General features: G+C 43.2%; 1 protein-coding gene across 1 annotated transcript in view; it reads left to right on the top strand.

Moving 5' to 3' along the window:
• Positions 1 to 16,259, top strand: part of foxo1a (forkhead box O1 a) — a 204,918-nt gene extending 188,659 nt beyond the window's left edge. The window contains exons 3-4 of the mRNA XM_071358118.1: positions 1,750 to 2,035; positions 6,788 to 16,259. Coding sequence (XP_071214219.1) covers positions 1,750 to 2,035; positions 6,788 to 7,830 — 1,329 coding nt within the window. The 3' untranslated portion in view covers positions 7,831 to 16,259. The remainder of the gene's footprint in view (positions 1 to 1,749; positions 2,036 to 6,787) is intronic.
• Positions 16,260 to 17,870: the final 1,611 nt, after the last annotated feature.

Consider the following 17,870-nt stretch of genomic DNA (forward strand, 5'->3'; position numbering starts at 1 on the left):
TTGTGAAGGTTCCTAGACCAGGGTCGGGGGCGAGGTTCGCCACTCAAAGGACGCTAAGGAGGGGGACAAAGACAATGGTGGAGTGGTGTCCTCGTCCTGCGCCGGAGCCGCCACCGCGGACAGATGCCCACCCAGACCCTCCCCTTGAGATTTAGGGGTGCGTTCGGAGTCCGCACCTCAGGAGGGGGGTACTGTCACATCCTGACCTTAGTTATTATGTGTGTTGCTTGTTTTAGTGTTGGTCAGGACGTGAGCTGGGTGGGCATTCTATGTTGTGTGTCTAGTTTGTCTGTTTCTGTGTTCAGCCTAATATGGTTCTCAATCAGAGGCAGCTGTCAATCGTTGTCCCTGATTGAGAATCATATATAGGTGGCTTGTTTTGTGTTGGGTATTGTGGGTGGTTGTCTTCTGTCTTTGTGTTCTGCACCAGATAGGACTGTTTTCGGTTTTCACATTTATTGTTTTGTTGTTTGTAGTGTTCACATATTCTTTATTAAATTATGTTGAACACTAGCCGCGCTGCGTTTTGGTCCTCTCCTTCATCCCAGGAAGAAAACCGTTACAGTACTTTGGTGCGAAAATTGCAAATCATTCCCAGAACAACAACAAAGGACCTTGTGAAGATGCTGGAGGAAACGAGTAAAACGAGTCTTATATCAACATAACCTGAAAGGCCGCTCAGCAAGGAAGAAGCCACTGCTCCAAAACCTACATAAAAAAAGCCAGACTACGGTTTGCAACTGCACATGGAGACAAAGATCGTACTTTTTGGAGACATGTCCTCTGGTCTTATGAAACAAAAATAGAACTGTTTGGCCATAATGACCATCGTTATGTTTGGAGGAAAAAGGGGGAGGCTTGCAAGCCAAAGAACACCATCCCAACCGTGAAGCACGGGAGTGGCAGCATCATGGTGTGGGGGTGCTTTGCTGCAGGAGGGAATGGTGCACTTCACAAAATAGATGGCATCATGAGGTAGGAAAATGATGTGGATATATTGAAGCAACATCTCAAGACATCAGTCAGGAAGTTAAAGCTTGGTTGCAAATGGGTCTTCCAAATGAACAATGACCCCAAGCATACTTGCAAAGTTGTGGCAAAATGGCTTAAGGACAACAAAGTCAAGGTATTGGAGTGGCCATCACAAAGCCCTGACCTCAGTCCTATAGAAAATGTGTGGGTAGAACTGAAAAAGCGTGTGCGAGCAAAGAGGCCTACAAACCTGACTCAGTTACACCAGCTCTGTCAGGAGGAATGGGCCAAAATTCACCAAACTTATTGTGGAAAGTTTGTGGAAGGCTACCCGAAACATTTGACCCAAGTTAAACAATTTAAAGGCAATGCTACCAAATACTAATTGAGTGTATGTAAACTTCTGACCGACTGGGAATGTGATGAAAGAAATAAAAGCTGAAAAAAAATCATTCATTTCACATTCTTAAAATAAAGTGGTGACCCTAACTGACCTAAGACAGTGCATTTTTTACTAGGATAAAATGTCAGGAATTGTGAAAAATTGAGTTTAAACGTATTTGACTAAGGTGTATGTAAACTTCCGACTTCAACTGTAGATAGTATATCCTTCTTCTCTGTTATCCTCTCTCTCCTCTCCTCTTTCCCCTCTCTCTCCTCTCCTATCTCTCCCATCTCTCCTCACCTCACTTCTCTCCTGTCCTCACTCTTCTCCTGTCCTCACTCCTCTCCTGTCCTCACTCCTCTCCTGTCCTCACTCCTCTCTCTCTCCTCTAGTTGTCTCTCCAGGGTGGTCCTGACGGGGGAGCAGACAGCCTAGGGGGAGGCCCCTACTCCAAGTGGCCCGGCAGCCCCAACTCCCACAGCAACGATGACTTTGATTCATGGAGCGGTTTCCGGCCGCGCACCTCCTCCAACGCCAGCACGCTCAGCGGTCGCCTCTCGCCCTTCATGCCCGAGGACGACCTCGGAGACGGGGACGTGCACATGGGCTACCCAGGATCCTCTGGGGCCAAGATGGCGAGCACATTGCCCAGCCTGTCAGAGATGGCGAGTTCTCTAGGTCAGTAAACCAGATTGAAACTACATAAGGACATTTCCTCTAGAACATGTGCTAGTGTAGTGGTAGTGTAGTGTTAGTGTAGTGTTAGTGTAGTGTAGTGTAGTGTAGTGGTAGTGTTAGTGTAGTGGTAGTGTAGTGTAGTGGTAGTGTAGTGTTAGTGTAGTGTTAGTGTAGTGGTCGTGTAGTGTAGTGTAGTGTTAGTGTAGTGGTAGTGTAGTGTTAGTGTAGTGGTAGTGTAGTGTAGTGGTAGTGTAGTGTTAGTGTAGTGTTAGGTTAGTGTAGTGTAGTGTAGTGTTAGTGTAGTGTAGTGTAGTGGTAGTGTAGTGGTAGTGTAGTGTAGTGGTAGTGTAGTGGTAGTGTAGTGGTAGTGTTAGTGTAGTGTAGTGGTAGTGTAGTGTAGTGTAGTGGTAGTGTAGTGTAGTGGTAGTGTAGTGGTAGTGTAGTGTAGTGTTAGTGTAGTGTAGTGGTAGTGTAGTGTAGTGGTCATGTAGTGTAGTGTAGTGTAGTGTTAGTGTAGTGGTAGTGTAGTGTAGTGGTAGTGTAGTGGTAGTGTAGTGTAGTGTAGTGTTAGTGTTAGTGTAGTGGTAGTGTAGTGTAGTGTAGTGGTAGTGTAGTGTTAGTGTAGTGTTAGTGTAGTGGTAGTGTAGTGGTCGTGTAGTGTAGTGGTAGTGTAGTGTTAGTGTAGTGTTAGTGTAGTGTAGTGGTAGTGTAGTGTAGTGTTAGTGTTAGTGTAGTGTTAGTGTAGTGTCAGTGTATTGTAGTGTAGTGTAGTGTAGTGTTAGTGTAGTGTAGTGGTAGTGTAGTGTAGTGGTAGTGTAGTGGTAGTGTAGTGTAGTGTTAGTGTCAGTGTAGTGTAGTGTAGTGTAGTGTGGTGTTAGTGTAGTGTAGTGTAAGTGTAGTGTTAGTGTAGTGTTAGTGTAGTGTCCGTGTATTGTAGTGTAGTGTAGTGTTAGTGTAGTGTCAGTGTATTGTAGTGTAGTGTAGTGTAGTGTAGTGTAGTGTTAGTGTAGTGTTAGTGTAGTGTAGTGTAGTGGTAGTGTAGTGTTAGTGTAGTGTAGTGTAGTGGTAGTGTAGTGTTAGTGTAGTGTAGTGTTAGCGTAGTGTAGTGTAGTGTAGTGGTAGTGTAGTGTAGTGTAGTGTAGGGTAGTGTAGTGTTAGTGTAGTGCAGTGTTAGCGTAGTGTAGTGTAGTGTTAGTGTAGTGTTAGTGTAGTGTTAGTGTAGTGTAGTGGTAGTGTAGTGGTCGTGTAGTGTAGTGGTAGTGTAGTGGTAGTGTAGTGTAGTGGTAGTGTAGTGTTAGTGTAGTGTAGTGTTAGTGTAGTGTAGTGTAGTGTTAGCGTAGTGTAGTGTAGTGTTAGTGTAGTGTAGCGTTAGCGTAGTGTAGTGTAGTGTTACTGTAGTGTAGTGTAGTGTTAGCGTAGTGTAGTGTAGTGTAGTGTTAGTGTAGTGTAGTGGTAGTGTAGTGTTAGTGTAGTGTTAGTGTAGTGTTAGTGTTAGTGTAGTGTAGTGTTAGTGTAGTGTAGTGTTAGTGTAGTGTAGTGGTAGTGTAGTGGTAGTGTAGAGTAGTGTTAGCGTAGTGTAGTGTAGTGGTAGTGTTAGTGTTCTGTTAGTGTAGTGTAGTGTAGTGTTATTGTAGTGTAGTGGTAGTGTAGTGTTAGTGTAGTGTAGTGTAGTGTAGTGGTAGTGTAGTGGTAGTGTAGTGTAGTGTTAGTGTAGTGTAGTGTAGTGTTAGCGTAGTGTAGTGTTAGTGTAGTGTAGTGTTAGCGTAGTGTAGTGTAGTGGTAGTGTTAGTGTTGTGTTAGTGTAGTGTAGTGTAGTGTAGTGTTATTGTAGTGTAGTGGTAGTGTTAGTGTAGTGTAGTGTAGTGTAGTGTTATTGTAGTGTAGTGGTAGTGTAGTGGTAGTGTAGTGTAGTGGTAGTGTAGTGTTAGTGTTGTGTTAGTGTAGTGTAGTGTTATTGTAGTGTAGTGGTAGTGTAGTGGTAGTGTTAGTGTAGTGGTAGTGTAGTGTTAGTGTAGTGTAGTGTAGTGGTAGTGTTAGTGTAGTGTAGTGTAGTGTTATTGTAGTGTAGTGTAGTGGTAGTGTAGTGTAGTGTAGTGGTAGTGCAGTGTAGTGGTAGTGTAGTGGTAGTGGTAGTGTTGTGTTAGTGTAGTGTAGTGTAGTGGTAGTGTAGTGTAGTGGTAGTGTAGTGTAGTGTAGTGTTAGCGTAGTGTAGTGTAGTGGTAGTGTTAGTGTTCTGTTAGTGTAGTGTAGTGTAGTGTAGTGTTATTGTAGTGTAGTGGTAGTGTAGTGTTAGTGTAGTGTAGTGTAGTGTAGTGGTAGTGTAGTGGTAGTGTAGTGTTAGTGTAGTGTAGTGTTAGCGTAGTGTAGTGTTAGTGTAGTGTAGTGTAGTGTTAGCGTAGTGTAGTGTAGTGGTAGTGTTAGTGTTGTGTTAGTGTAGTGTAGTGTAGTGTTATTGTAGTGTAGTGGTAGTGTAGTGTAGTGGTAGTGTTAGTGTAGTGTAGTGTAGTGTAGTGGTAGTGTTAGTGTAGTGTAGTGCTAGTGTAGTGTAGTGTAGTGTTATTGTAGTGTAGTGGTAGTGTAGTGTAGTGGTAGTGTAGTGTAGTGTTAGTGTTGTGTTAGTGTAGTGTAGTGTTATTGTAGTGTAGTGGTAGTGTAGTGTAGTGGTAGTGTAGTGTTAGTGTAGTGTAGTGTAGTGTAGTGTAGTGTAGTGTAGTGGTAGTGTTAGTGTAGTGTAGTGTAGTGTTATTGTAGTGTAGTGTAGTGTAGTGTAGTGTAGTGGTAGTGTAGTGTAGTGTTAGTGTTAGTGTTGTGTTAGTGTAGTGTAGTGTAGTGTTATTGTAGTGTAGTGGTAGTGTAGTGTTAGTGTAGTGTAGTGTAGTGGTAGTGTTAGTTTAGTGTAGTGTTATTGTAGTGTAGTGGTAGTGTTAGTGTAGTGTAGTGTAGTGGTAGTGTAGTGTAGTGTAGTGTAGTGTAGTGGTAGTGTTAGTGTAGTGTTAGTGTAGTGGTAGTGTAGTGTAGCGTAGTGGTAGTGTTAGTGTAGTGTAGTGTAGTGTAGTGTTATTGTAGTGTAGTGGTAGTGTAGTGTAGTGGTAGTGTAGTGTAGTGTAGTGGTAGTGTAGTGTTAGTGTAGTGTTAGTGTAGTGTAGTGGTAGTGTTAGTGTAGTGTAGTGCTAGTGTCACTATAGTGTAGTGTAGTGTAGTGTAGTTGTAGTGTTAGTGTAGTGTTAGTGTAGTGTTAGTGTAGTGTAGTGTAGTGTAGTGTAGTGGTAGTGTAGTGTAGTGTTATTGTAGTGTTAGTGTAGTGTTAGTGTAGTGGTAGTGTAGTGTAGTGTTATTGTAGTGTTAGTGTAGTGTTAGTGTAGTGTTAGAGTAGTGTAGTGTAGTGTAGTGTAGTGGTAGTGTAGTGTAGTGTAGTGGTAGTGTTAGTGTAGTGTTAGTGTAGTGTAGTGTAGTGTAGTGTAGTGGTAGTGTAGTGTAGTGTTATTGTAGTGTTAGTGTAGTGTTAGTGTAGTGGTAGTGTAGTGTAGTGTTATTGTAGTGTTAGTGTAGTGTTAGTGTAGTGTTAGTGTAGTGTAGTGTAGTGGTAGTGTTAGTGTAGTGTTAGTGTAGTGGTAGTGTAGTGTAGTGTAGTGGTAGTGGTAGTGTAGTGTAGTGTAGTGTAGTGTAGTGGTAGTGGTAGTGTAGTGGTAGTGTAGTGGTAGTGTAGTGTTAGTGTAGTGTAGTGGTAGTGTAGTGGTAGTGTTAGTGTAGTGTAGTGGTAGTGTTAGTGTAGTGTAGTTGTAGTGTAGTGTAGTGTAGTGTAGTGTTAATGTAGTGTAGTGCAGTGGTAGTGTTAGTGTAGTGTAGTGGTAGTGTAGTGTAGTGTAGTGTTAATGTAGTGTAGTGCAGTGTAGTGTAGTGTAGTGTAGTGGTAGTGTAGTGTAGTGTTATTGTAGTGTTAGTGTAGTGTTAGTGTAGTGGTAGTGTAGTGTAGTGTTATTGTAGTGTTAGTGTAGTGTTAGTGTAGTGTTAGTGTAGTGTAGTGTAGTGTAGTGGTAGTGTAGTGTAGTGTAGTGGTAGTGTTAGTGTAGTGTAGTGTAGTGTAGTGTAGTGTAGTGTAGTGGTAGTGTAGTGTAGTGTTATTGTAGTGTTAGTGTAGTGTTAGTGTAGTGGTAGTGTAGTGTAGTGTTATTGTAGTGTTAGTGTAGTGTTAGTGTAGTGTTAGTGTAGTGTAGTGTAGTGTAGTGGTAGTGTTAGTGTAGTGTTAGTGTAGTGGTAGTGTAGTGTAGTGTAGTGGTAGTGTTAGTGTAGTGTAGTGTAGTGTAGTGGTAGTGTAGTGGTAGGGGTAGTGTAGTGGTAGTGTAGTGTTAGTGTAGTGTAGTGGTAGTGTAGTGGTAGTGTAGTGTAGTGGTAGTGTTAGTGTAGTGTAGTGTAGTGTAGTGTAGTGTAGTGTAGTGTAGTGTTAATGTAGTGTAGTGCAGTGGTAGTGTTAGTGTAGTGTAGTGGTAGTGTAGTGTAGTGTAGTGTTAATGTAGTGTAGTGCAGTGTAGTGTAGTGTAGTGTAGTGGTAGTGTAGTGTAGTGGTAGTGTAGTGTAGTGTAGTGGTAGTGTAGTGTTAGTGTAGTGTAGTGTAGTGTTAGTCTGGAAATGTGTATGTTACGGTTTAGATCAGTAGTAGTGTACGTAGTAAGTCTGAGAAACAAAATGCTGATGGTCTCTTTTTTCAATGTCCTCAACTTCTATTGTTCACAGTCTTGTTTTCCGGTTCCCTAGGCCACCACCACCACCACCACAGCTCAGAGAACCTTATGGAGAACCTTCTGGATAACCTGAACCTCCTCTCTCCCAAGAACACCCAGGTTGGAGGAGGAGGGGGTGCGGGACAGGGGTCATCCCAGAACTCCCCTTCCCCCCTGATGCAGGCCAGCCCCGGGGTAGGGGTGGGCTACCCCTCCTACTCCTCTCCCTCCATGGTCCCCCAGCAACAACCCCAGCAGCAGCAGGACTACCGCAAGTGTCGGTACAGCCAGGCAAGGATGAATGCTCTCTCCCCCATGTCCCCCAACCCCATGCAAACCCTGGGGGACATCAAGTCCAGCTTCAGCCCATCGTCTCTGGGTCAATATAACTGTCCTGCCGGCCTCCTCAAGGAGCTCCTGACCTCAGACTCTGACCCCCACGGGGACATGATGCCCTCGGTCGACACGGTGGTCTCTCAGTCTAGTGCAGGGCGAGGCAGCGTACTACCTTCATATAATGCCTCTCAGCACGGAGGAGGAGAAGGAGGAGGAGGAAGAGGCGGGAGTCTTCACCCCCACCCACACTCTCACTCTCACCCCCACGGCCTCCCTCATTCCCAAACCCACCCTCACCTCCACAACCGAACCCCACCCACTTCTGTCTCGTCCATGAACGGCTGCAACCTGATGTCTCTGAGCAGTTTGAGCCACAGCGGGGGAGGGGGTAACGGAACCCGCCTGGGGGTCAAGAACCCCATGCAGGTGCCCTACGGTCTCTCTACCCATGGAGGACCAGGGGAGATGCCCGGTGGGTTCTGCCCCATCAACACTAACGGATATGGGCGTCCCGGCCTGGGTCTACCCCCCGCCCCCCACCACCACCACCACCTGGAGAAACTGCCCAGCGATCTGGACGACATGTCCATTGAGAGGTTCGAGTGTGATATGGAATCCATCCTTCATGACACCCTGATGGACGGAGACTCGCTGGACTTCAACTTTGAACCCATGGTGACCTCACAGGGGTTCACGACCCATGGGGTCAAGACGACCACGCATGGCTGGGTGTCGGGGTAGAGGACGGATGGACATGCACTCTCTTAAACAACATATACACGATGGAAGGACACGTGGACTGACGGACACACACACACACACAGCTGGGTGTCTGAGTAGAGAACCAACAAACGATCGCACACACACACACACACACACACACTCTCTCTAACACACCCACAGTTGTGTGTTTGAATAGAGGACGGACTCTCTCATACATAGAGGATCCTCTCTGACCATCTTTCCTTCCATCTGGTCTACCAGCTGACCTCCTCTTCATGTTGCTTTTTATTACAGGGTCATAAACACTTAAAGCATCTCAGAATCACCATGGAAACTAACTGGCAGAGCAAAAAACGCCCCCCCCCCGCCCTCACCTTCTCCCTCCGTCCTTCTAACGGTGCCCTAGTCAGTGACATGCATCATCTTCATCACCATCATCATTGTCATCATTATCATCGCCGTCGTCCTCATCATCGTCATCACAGATATTATGGTCACAAAAGACTTCTCTCTGGTCGAAGCAGTCAGACAGTCAGTCAGACAGGCAATCAGACAGACAGACAGACAGACAGACAGACAGACATTCACACAGTCAGTCACACAGTCAGACACACAGTCAGACAGACAGTCACACAGTCAGACAGACAGACAGACAGACAGACAGACAGACAGACAGACAGACAGACAGACAGACAGACAGACAGACAGACAGACAGACAGACAGACAGACACACAGTCACACAGACACACAGACAGACAGGACTGCTCCTGTCTCTGTCTCCCTCTGATGTAACTTATCTGTGTAAATACAAAGAAAGTGCCAGTCCGTGGAGCCAAACTGAAACGGGCTTTCTCTCTGTTGTTGCAGGGCACTACAGCTGTGACTGTGTGCTTTCTCTGTTCTGTTCAAGTGCCAACTATATCTCAGTCACTGCAAAGTACTTTGCTATCAGTACCCACGTAATGACATCATCATGCAGAACCTGGTTCTGAATGAAGCCTTGGATGACAGACCAGCGTTCACTGAACATGCCGTACACACACACACACACACACACACACACACACACACACACACACACACACACACACACACACACACACACACACACACACACACACACACAGACAGACATACAGACACAGACAGACAGACACACACACACACACACACACACACACACACACACACACACACACTATAATTATGACTAGCTGAATAGACCAGCTGACTGTCCCATCAGGCTGAACATCAATGAACTGCGGCACCAAATGGAACCCTATTCCCTATATAGTGTACTACTGGCACCCTATTCCCTTTATAGTGTACTACTTTAGACCCTATATTGTGTACTGCTTTAGACCAGAGCAAATAAAGCTCTATATAAACCAGGGCCCATAAAGCTCTATATAGACCAGGGCCCATAAAGCTCTATATAGACCAGGGCCCATAAAGCTCTATATAGACCAGGGCCCATAAAGCTCTATATAGACCAGGGCCCATAAAGCTCTATATAGACCAGGGCCCATAAAGCTCTATATAGACCAGGGCCCATAAAGCTCTATATAGACCAGGGCCCATAAAGCTCTATATAGACCAGGGCCCATAAAGCTCTATATAGACCAGGGCCCATAAAGCTCTATATAGACCAGGGCCCATAAAGCTCTATATAGACCAGGGCCCATAAGGCTCTATATAGTGTACTACTTTAGACCAGGGCCCATTGGGATCTATATAGTGAACTACTTTAGACCAGGGCCCATTGGGATCTATATAAGGGAATGGGGTTCCATTTGGAACGCAGTCTTAACCTGACATCAGTGTGCCTTTGTGTCTAAGATTGCACCGCTAAATGATTTGGACTGCATGAGAGAGAAGGTAGAGGGAAGATACAGAGAAGATAGAGGGAAGGTAGAGGGAAGATATAGGTAAGATACAGAGAAGATAGAGGGAAGGTATAGGGAAGATATAGGTAAGATATAGGTAAGATAGAGGGAAGATACAGAGAAGATAGAGGGAAGGTATAGGGAAGATATAGGTAAGATAGAGGGAAGATACAGAGAAGATAGAGGGAAGGTATAGGGAAGATATAGGTAAGATATAGGTAAGATAGAGGGAAGATACAGAGAAGATAGAGGGAAGGTATAGGGAAGATATAGGTAAGATATAGGTAAGATAGAGGGAAGATACAGAGAAGATAGAGGGAAGATACAGAGAAGATAGAGGGAAGATACAGAGAAGATAGAGGGAAGTTGGAGGGAAGATACAGAGAAGATAGAGGGAAGATACAGAGAAGATAGAGGGAAGGTAGAGGGAAGATAGAGGGAAGATACAGAGAAGATAGAGGGAAGGTAGAGGGAAGATACAGAGAAGATAGAGGGAAGACACAGAGAAGATAGAGGAACGATAGATGTAATGTGATATTTGATGGTGATAGGAAGGGGGCTGGTTGAAAGTTATGAACTGTACATCCGGTTTGCACAAACCTGGTTGCAATGACAACGTTACAAACCTGATTTTTGGTTGGAATGATGTCATTTCAACCGTCTTTGCCCTTAGGCAGTGTGTGCTGTCGGGTGCTTAGGACTCTCTACCTAGGGATTCCTGGACTTTGTTACATCCAAACACCTTTTCTTGTAGCCCTGATATGGCTGTAGCCTGCATTGTTATGGCATAGAGTATACGCCTAATGCCATAAGACACCATAATAATACCAGGTTATACCAGAGTTTATACAGCCATATCAGGACTAGTGTTGCCTGGTTCATTGTACAGTATTTTCTGTCATTAGATGTGGACTATGTCATCGTGTAGTCGTGTATCATGTCATTATGTGGACTATGTCATTGTGTAGTCGTGTGTCATTAGATGTGGACTATGTCATCGCGTAGTCGTCTATCATGTCATTAGATGTGGACTATGTCATTGTGTAGTCGTGTATCATGTGACGTCCTGTACAGTACAGAGTTGAATTGTAAATCAGGAGAAGTAACGTGTTGTGAATCGGAAAAAGAAAACTGGACGTGATATAGGTTGTGTCTGAATTTGCATACTATTCCCTATATAGTACACTACTTTTGACCCCCCCTGTAAAGTAGTGCACTATATAAGGAAAGGTGTTCCATTTAGGATGTAGTTATAGTTTCACTTTAAACACAAAGTGGGATGGAAATTGGTCGTCTCTTCTCTCTCATGAGGGTGCTTCTCATTCAAACTGTTCCACAAACAATGTTCTGTCGTTTGTTTTAATTATATTTCTTAATGTAAATAAATGAAATATATATAAATTCAGTATATATACAGTACCAGTCAAAAGTTTGAACACACCTACTTTTTCTTTATTTTTACTATTTTCTACATTTGAGAAAAGTAATGAATAACTATGAAATAACACATATGGAATCATGTAGTAACCAAAAAAGTGTTAAACAAATAAAAAAAAATTTGAGATTTGAGATTTTTCAAAGTAGCCACCCTTTGCCTTGATCACAGCTTTGCACACTCTTGGCATTCTCTCAACCAGCTTCATGAGGTAGTCACCTGGAATGCATTTCAATTAACAGGTGTGACACGTTAAAAGTTAATTTGTGGAATTTTTTTCCTTCTTCATGCATTTGAGCCAATCAGTTGTGTTGTGACAAGGTAGGGTTGGTATACAGAAGATAGCCCTATTTGGTAAAAGACCAAGTCCATATTATGTCAAGAACAGCTCAAATAAGCAAAGAGAAACGACAGTCCATCATTACTTTAAGACATGGTCAGTCAATACGGAAAATGTCTTCAAGTGCTGTCGCAAAAACCATCAAGCGCATAGATGAAACTGGCTCTCATGCGGATTGCCACTGGAAAGGAAGACCCAGAGTTACCTCTGCTGCAGAGGATAAGTTCACTAGAGTTACCAGCTTCAGAAATTGCAGCCCAAATAAATGCTTCACAGAGTTCAAGTAACAGACACATCTCAACATCAACTGTTCAGAGGAGACTGTGTGAATCAGGTCTTCATGGTCGAATTGCTGCAAAGAAAACACTACTAAAGGACACCAATAAGAAGAAGAGACTTGCTCGGGCCAAGAAACACGAGCAATGGACATTAGACTGGTGGAAATCTGTCCTTTGGTCTGATGAGTCCAAATTTGAGATATTTGGTTCCCAACCGCCGTGTCTTTGTGAGAGGCAGAGTAGGTGAACGGATGATCTCCGCATGTGTGGTTCCCACGGTGAAGCATGGAGGAGGAGGTGTGATGGTGTGGGGGTGCTTTGCTGGTGACACTGTGATTTATTTAGAATTCAAAGCACAATGAACCAGCATGGCTACCAAATCAAATCAAATGTTATTGGTCACATACACATGGTTAGCATATGTTAATGGGAGTGTAGCGAAATGCTTGTGCTTCTAGTTCCGACAGTGCATTCCCCAACAACATTCCCCAACAACTACCTAATGCACACAAATCTAAAGGAATGGAATAAGAATATGTACATAAAAATATATAGATAAGCGCATCCACCACAGCATTCTGCAGCGATACGCCATCCCATCTGGCTTGCGTTTAGTGGGACTATCATTTGTTTTTCAACAGGACAACGACCCAACACACCTCCAGGCTGTGTAAGGGCTATTTAACCAAGAAGGAGAGTGAAGGAGTGCTGCATCAGATGACTTGGCCTCCACAGTCACCCGACCTCAACCCAATTGAGATTTTTTGGGATGAGTTGGACCGCAGAGTGAAGGAAAAACAGCCAACAAGTGCTCAGCATATGTGGGAACTCCTTCAAGACTGTTGGAAAAGCATTCCAGGTGAAGCTGGTTGAGAGAATGCCAAGAGTGTGCAAATATAAAATAAAATATATTTAGATTTGTTTAACACTTTTTTGGTTACTACATGATTCTATGTGACATAGAAAATAGTACAAAAAAATAAGAAAAACCCTGGAATGAATAGGTGTGTCCAAACTTTTGACTGGTACTGTATATGCACACACACACACACACACACACACACACACACACACACACACACACACACACACACACACACACACACACACACACACACACACACACACACACACACACACACACACACACACACACACACACACACACACCTGAGTTTGTTGTTTCTGTGTTCTTTGGTTTGTTCACTCAGTCAGAAGCCTCAGTAACTACCATAAGGCCTGGGCCTGGAGTAACCACCATAAGGCCTGGGCCTGGAGTAACCACCATAAGGCCTGGGCCTGGAGTAACTACCAAAAGGCCTGGAGTAACTACCATAAGGCCTGGGCCTGGAGTAACCACCATAAGGCCTGGGCCTGGAGTAACAACCATAAGGCCTGGGCCTGGAGTAACTACCATAAGGCCTGGGCCTGGAGTAACTACCATAAGACCTGGGCCTGGAGTAACTACCATAAGACCTGGGCCTGGAGTAACTACCATAAGACCTGGGCCTGGAGTAACTACCAAAAGGCCTGGAGTAACTACCATAAGGCCTGGGCCTGGAGTAACCACCATAAGGCCTGGGCCTGGAGTAACAACCATAAGGCCTGGGCCTGGAGTAACTACCATAAGGCCTGGGCCTGGAGTAACTACCATAAGGCCTGGAGTAACCACCATAAGGCCTGGGCCTGGAGTAACCACCATAAGGCCTGGGCCTGGAGTAACAACCATAAGGCCTGGGCCTGGAGTAACTACCATAAGGCCTGGGCCTGGAGTAACTACCAAAAGGCCTGGAGTAACTACCATAAGGCCTGGGCCTGGAGTAACCACCATAAGGCCTGGGCCTGGAGTAACAACCATAAGGCCTGGGCCTGGAGTAACTACCATAAGGCCTGGGCCTGGAGTAACTACCAAAAGGCCTGGGCCTGGAGTAACTACCATAAGGCCTGGGCCTGGAGTAACTACCATAAGGCCTGGGCCTGGAGTAACTGCCATAAGGCCTGGGCCTGGAGTAACTACCATAAGGCCTGGGCCTGGAGTAACTACCATAAGGCCTGGGCCTGGAGTAACTACCATAAGGCCTGGGCCTGGAGTAACTACTATAAGGCCTGGGCCTGGAGTAACTACCATAAGGCCTGGGCCTGGAGTAACTACCATAAGGCCTGGGCCTGGAGTAACTACCATATGGCCTGGAGTAACTACCATATGGCCTGGGCCTGGAGTAACTGCCATAAGGCCTGGGCCTGGAGTAACTACCATAAGGCCTGGGCCTGGAGTAACTACTATAAGGCCTGGGCCTGGAGTAACTGCCATAAGGCCTGGTCCTGGAGTAACTACCATAAGGCCTGGGCCTGGAGTAACTACCATAAGGCCTGGGCCTGGAGTAACTACCATAAGGCCTGGGCCTGGAGTAACTACCATAAGGCCTGGGCCTGGAGTAACTACCATAAGGCCTGGGCCTGGATTCAATGTGAGCTGATCAGTGTGATCACCATCTCAGTCCCTCCTCTTGCTCATCCAGACATGGTCAATATCTGAGCTTTGTACAAACGACAACGCTGGTTATGTCATGTGTTGCTTTTCAACGTGTCAATACAAAACCGAGGATTATCTGTCAAAGCATATCAGTGACTCCAATTGTGATTTTTTTTCTCCGTTGTCATTCTATCGGTTAAGGATATCTGCAACATGTGACTCTTGAAGACAGCTGATTGGTTATTGGTTGAGAGTAAAGCGCATTGGTCATGTGGTAGTGGGAGTCGAGTAGGTATTTGTCGGCATGAAACGGAAACTGATATTCAAGCTATTAAATATTAATGTTTATTGTCATGATTTACCATAGAACCACACAGAGAGGTAGGGATGCCAGAGAGATGTAGAGAGATGTCGAGAATGGGACTGACAATATTGCGTTTCCCAAATGGCATCCTATTCCCTATGTAATGCACTACGTTTGACCAGAGCCCTAGAAGTAGTGAACTATATAGGGACTAGAGTGACATTTGAGAAGGTAACATACAGAGGGGCGTTAAAGAAGCTGCTGGAAGGCATTAGTGCCAGACGTTGTTGCCTTTACGTTGCCAATACATTGCATATAAGTTGCCTATACGTTTCCTATGCGCTAACTCTACGTTGCCTATACGTTGACTATAAGCTACCTATACATTGCCTATACGTTAACTATATGTTGCCTATACATTGACTATACGTTGCCTGTACGTTGACTATACGTTAACTATATGTTGCCTATACATTGACTATACGTTGCCTATACGTTGCCTATAAGCTGCCTGTACGTTGACTATACGTTAACTATATGTTGCCTATACATTGACTATACGTTGCCTATAAGCTGCCTGTACGTTGACTATACGTTTCCTATGCTCTAACTCTACGTGGCCTATTTGTTTCCTAAGCGCTAACTCTACGTTGCCTATACGTTAACTGTACGTTGCCTATACGCTAACTCTACGTTGCCTATACGTTAACTGTACGTTGCCCACCCAAACATGCCATATACTACAGCCAAGTTCTGCCTTTTGAAGTTGAGATAATATATTTATCAGTTATTTCAAGTGATGTGTACAGAGTTATATTGATATATTGATACATTATGTATGTTTGTGCCGGTCACTCATTTCAGGATTTGAGATAGATAGAAATCATAGATATCAAAAGATTTGTCAATGTCAAAGAGTTCAATCAAAAAACTTTACTAAGAACTGTAAATTATTTATTTTAATGAAAACATTTACTGATGATTCAACCTAATGATTCAACCTAATGATTCAACTTAATGATTCAACTTAATGATTCAACTTAATGAGCCAACCTAATGAGCCAACCTAATGATCCAACCCGATGATCCACCTTAATGATTTAACCTAATGATTCAATCTATGCATTTTATCCCTTGATTTTGATTTGTGTTGCTATTCTATAATTTTTATTGTCACTTTATTTTGCCCGAAGACAGAGGTGTTTTTATTGTATCATAGAGCTGTGAAATAGTACGGTATATTATGTTGTTGTCAGAATGATTGTATGTTTTAATCAGTTATACGAGAAAAAAAATGAAGTATATTTAGAAAATAGATGATATTGCCAAGCTTTTTGTAAACTGACCCTGTTATTCTTGTATTTAGCTGCGGTTTGTAGGAAAGTTTCAAATATTAAGTGAAAATATATGATATATCTATAAACCTCTTGTGAGAAGCTAAGAAAGATAAAAATAAGAAACTTTCTGGGACAATCCCTACTTAGATGGTGGATTTTGGACCAATTTATATAATTTAAAGAATAGAAAGTTATTTACTTTTACATTTTATAAATAACAAGTGCTCCTCGTGAACAGAGGAAGAAAGAAAACATATTACATATTTTAAAAAATGAACTGTTACATTTCTTAACTTATGTACAGGAATAAATTGGATGTGTGCTGTGTAATTTGCAATCAAAAAGAATATATAACTTGTGTAACTTTAATGTATTAAAACATAAATAAATGTACATCTTTGTCCAAGAAGTGTCTTCTTTGAAGGTCAGAGTCACCTTATAACAGCTCTATATTGACTTATACCACCTTATAACAGCTCTATATTGACTTATACCACCTTATAACAGCTCTATATTGACTCATACCACCTTATAACAGCTCTATATTGACTTATACCACCTTATAACAGCTCTATATTGACTCATACCACCTTATAACAGCTCTATATTGACTTATAACACCTTATAACAGCTCTATGTTGACTCATACCACCTTATAACAGCTCTATATTGACGCATACCACCTTATAACAGCTCTATATTGACTCATACCACCTTATAACAGCTCTATATTGACTTATACCACCTTATAACAGCTCTATGTTGACTCATACCACCTTATAACAGCTCTATATTGACTCATACCACCTTATAACAGCTCTATATTGACTCATACCACCTTATAACAGCTCTATATTGACTCATACCACCGTATAACAGCTCTATATTGACTCATACCACCTTATAACAGCTCTATATTGACTCATACCACCTTATAACAGCTCAATATTGACTTATACCACCTTATAACAGCTCTATTTTGATTCATACCACCTTATAACAGCTCTATATTGACTTATACCACCTTATAACAGCTCTATATTGACTCATACCACCTTGTACCAGCTCTATATTGACTTATACCACCTTATAACAGCTCAATATTGACTTATACCACCTTATAACAGCTCTATTTTGACTCATACCACCTTATAACAGCTCTATATTGACTTATACCACCTTATAACAGCTCTATATTGACTCATACCACCTTGTACCAGCTCTATATTGACTTATACCACCTTATAACAGCTCTATGTTGACTCATACCACCTTATAACAGCTCTATGTTGACTCATACCACCTTATAACAGCTCTATATTGACTCATACCACCTTATAACAGCTCTATATTGACTTATACCACCTTATAACAGCTCTATATTGACTTATAACACCATATAACAGCTAGCTATATATTGACTTACAGTATAACAGCTTATATGTCAGGGATAAACATTGGAAATAATGGAAGCCGCCGCGGGACGAGGCTGAGCCCACTTACTGTGGTGTTGCCAACGAAAACGACTATTGCTCACATGTAGCGGTAGAAATATAATGTTGCTGTTTTCATCTTATTACCGAATTCATACTTCCTCATATTTGGGTTGCTAGAGACGCAACCAAGTCGTTCGTTCGATTAGTTCGATATTTATGGAAGTGATCCAGTTGTTTGTTTTATATGCTCCATGACAACGTTCTTATCCCTTCATGACAACGTTCTTTTCCCTTCGTGACAACGTTCTTACCCCTTCGTGACAACGTTCTTATCCCTTCGTGACAACGTTCTTATCCCTTCGTGACAACGTTCTTATCCCTTCGTGACAACGTTCTTATCCCTTCGTGACAACGTTCTTATCCTTTCGTGACAACGTTCTTATCCTTTCGTGACAACGTTCTTATCCCTTCGTGACAACGTTCTTATCCCTTCGTGACAACGTTCTTATCCCTTCGTGACAACGTTCTTATCCTTTCGTGACAACGTTCTTATCCCTTCGTGACAACG

The sequence above is a fragment of the Salvelinus alpinus genome, chromosome 21 (genome assembly GCF_045679555.1).
Source record: "Salvelinus alpinus chromosome 21, SLU_Salpinus.1, whole genome shotgun sequence".
NCBI classification, from domain to species: domain Eukaryota; kingdom Metazoa; phylum Chordata; class Actinopteri; order Salmoniformes; family Salmonidae; genus Salvelinus; species Salvelinus alpinus.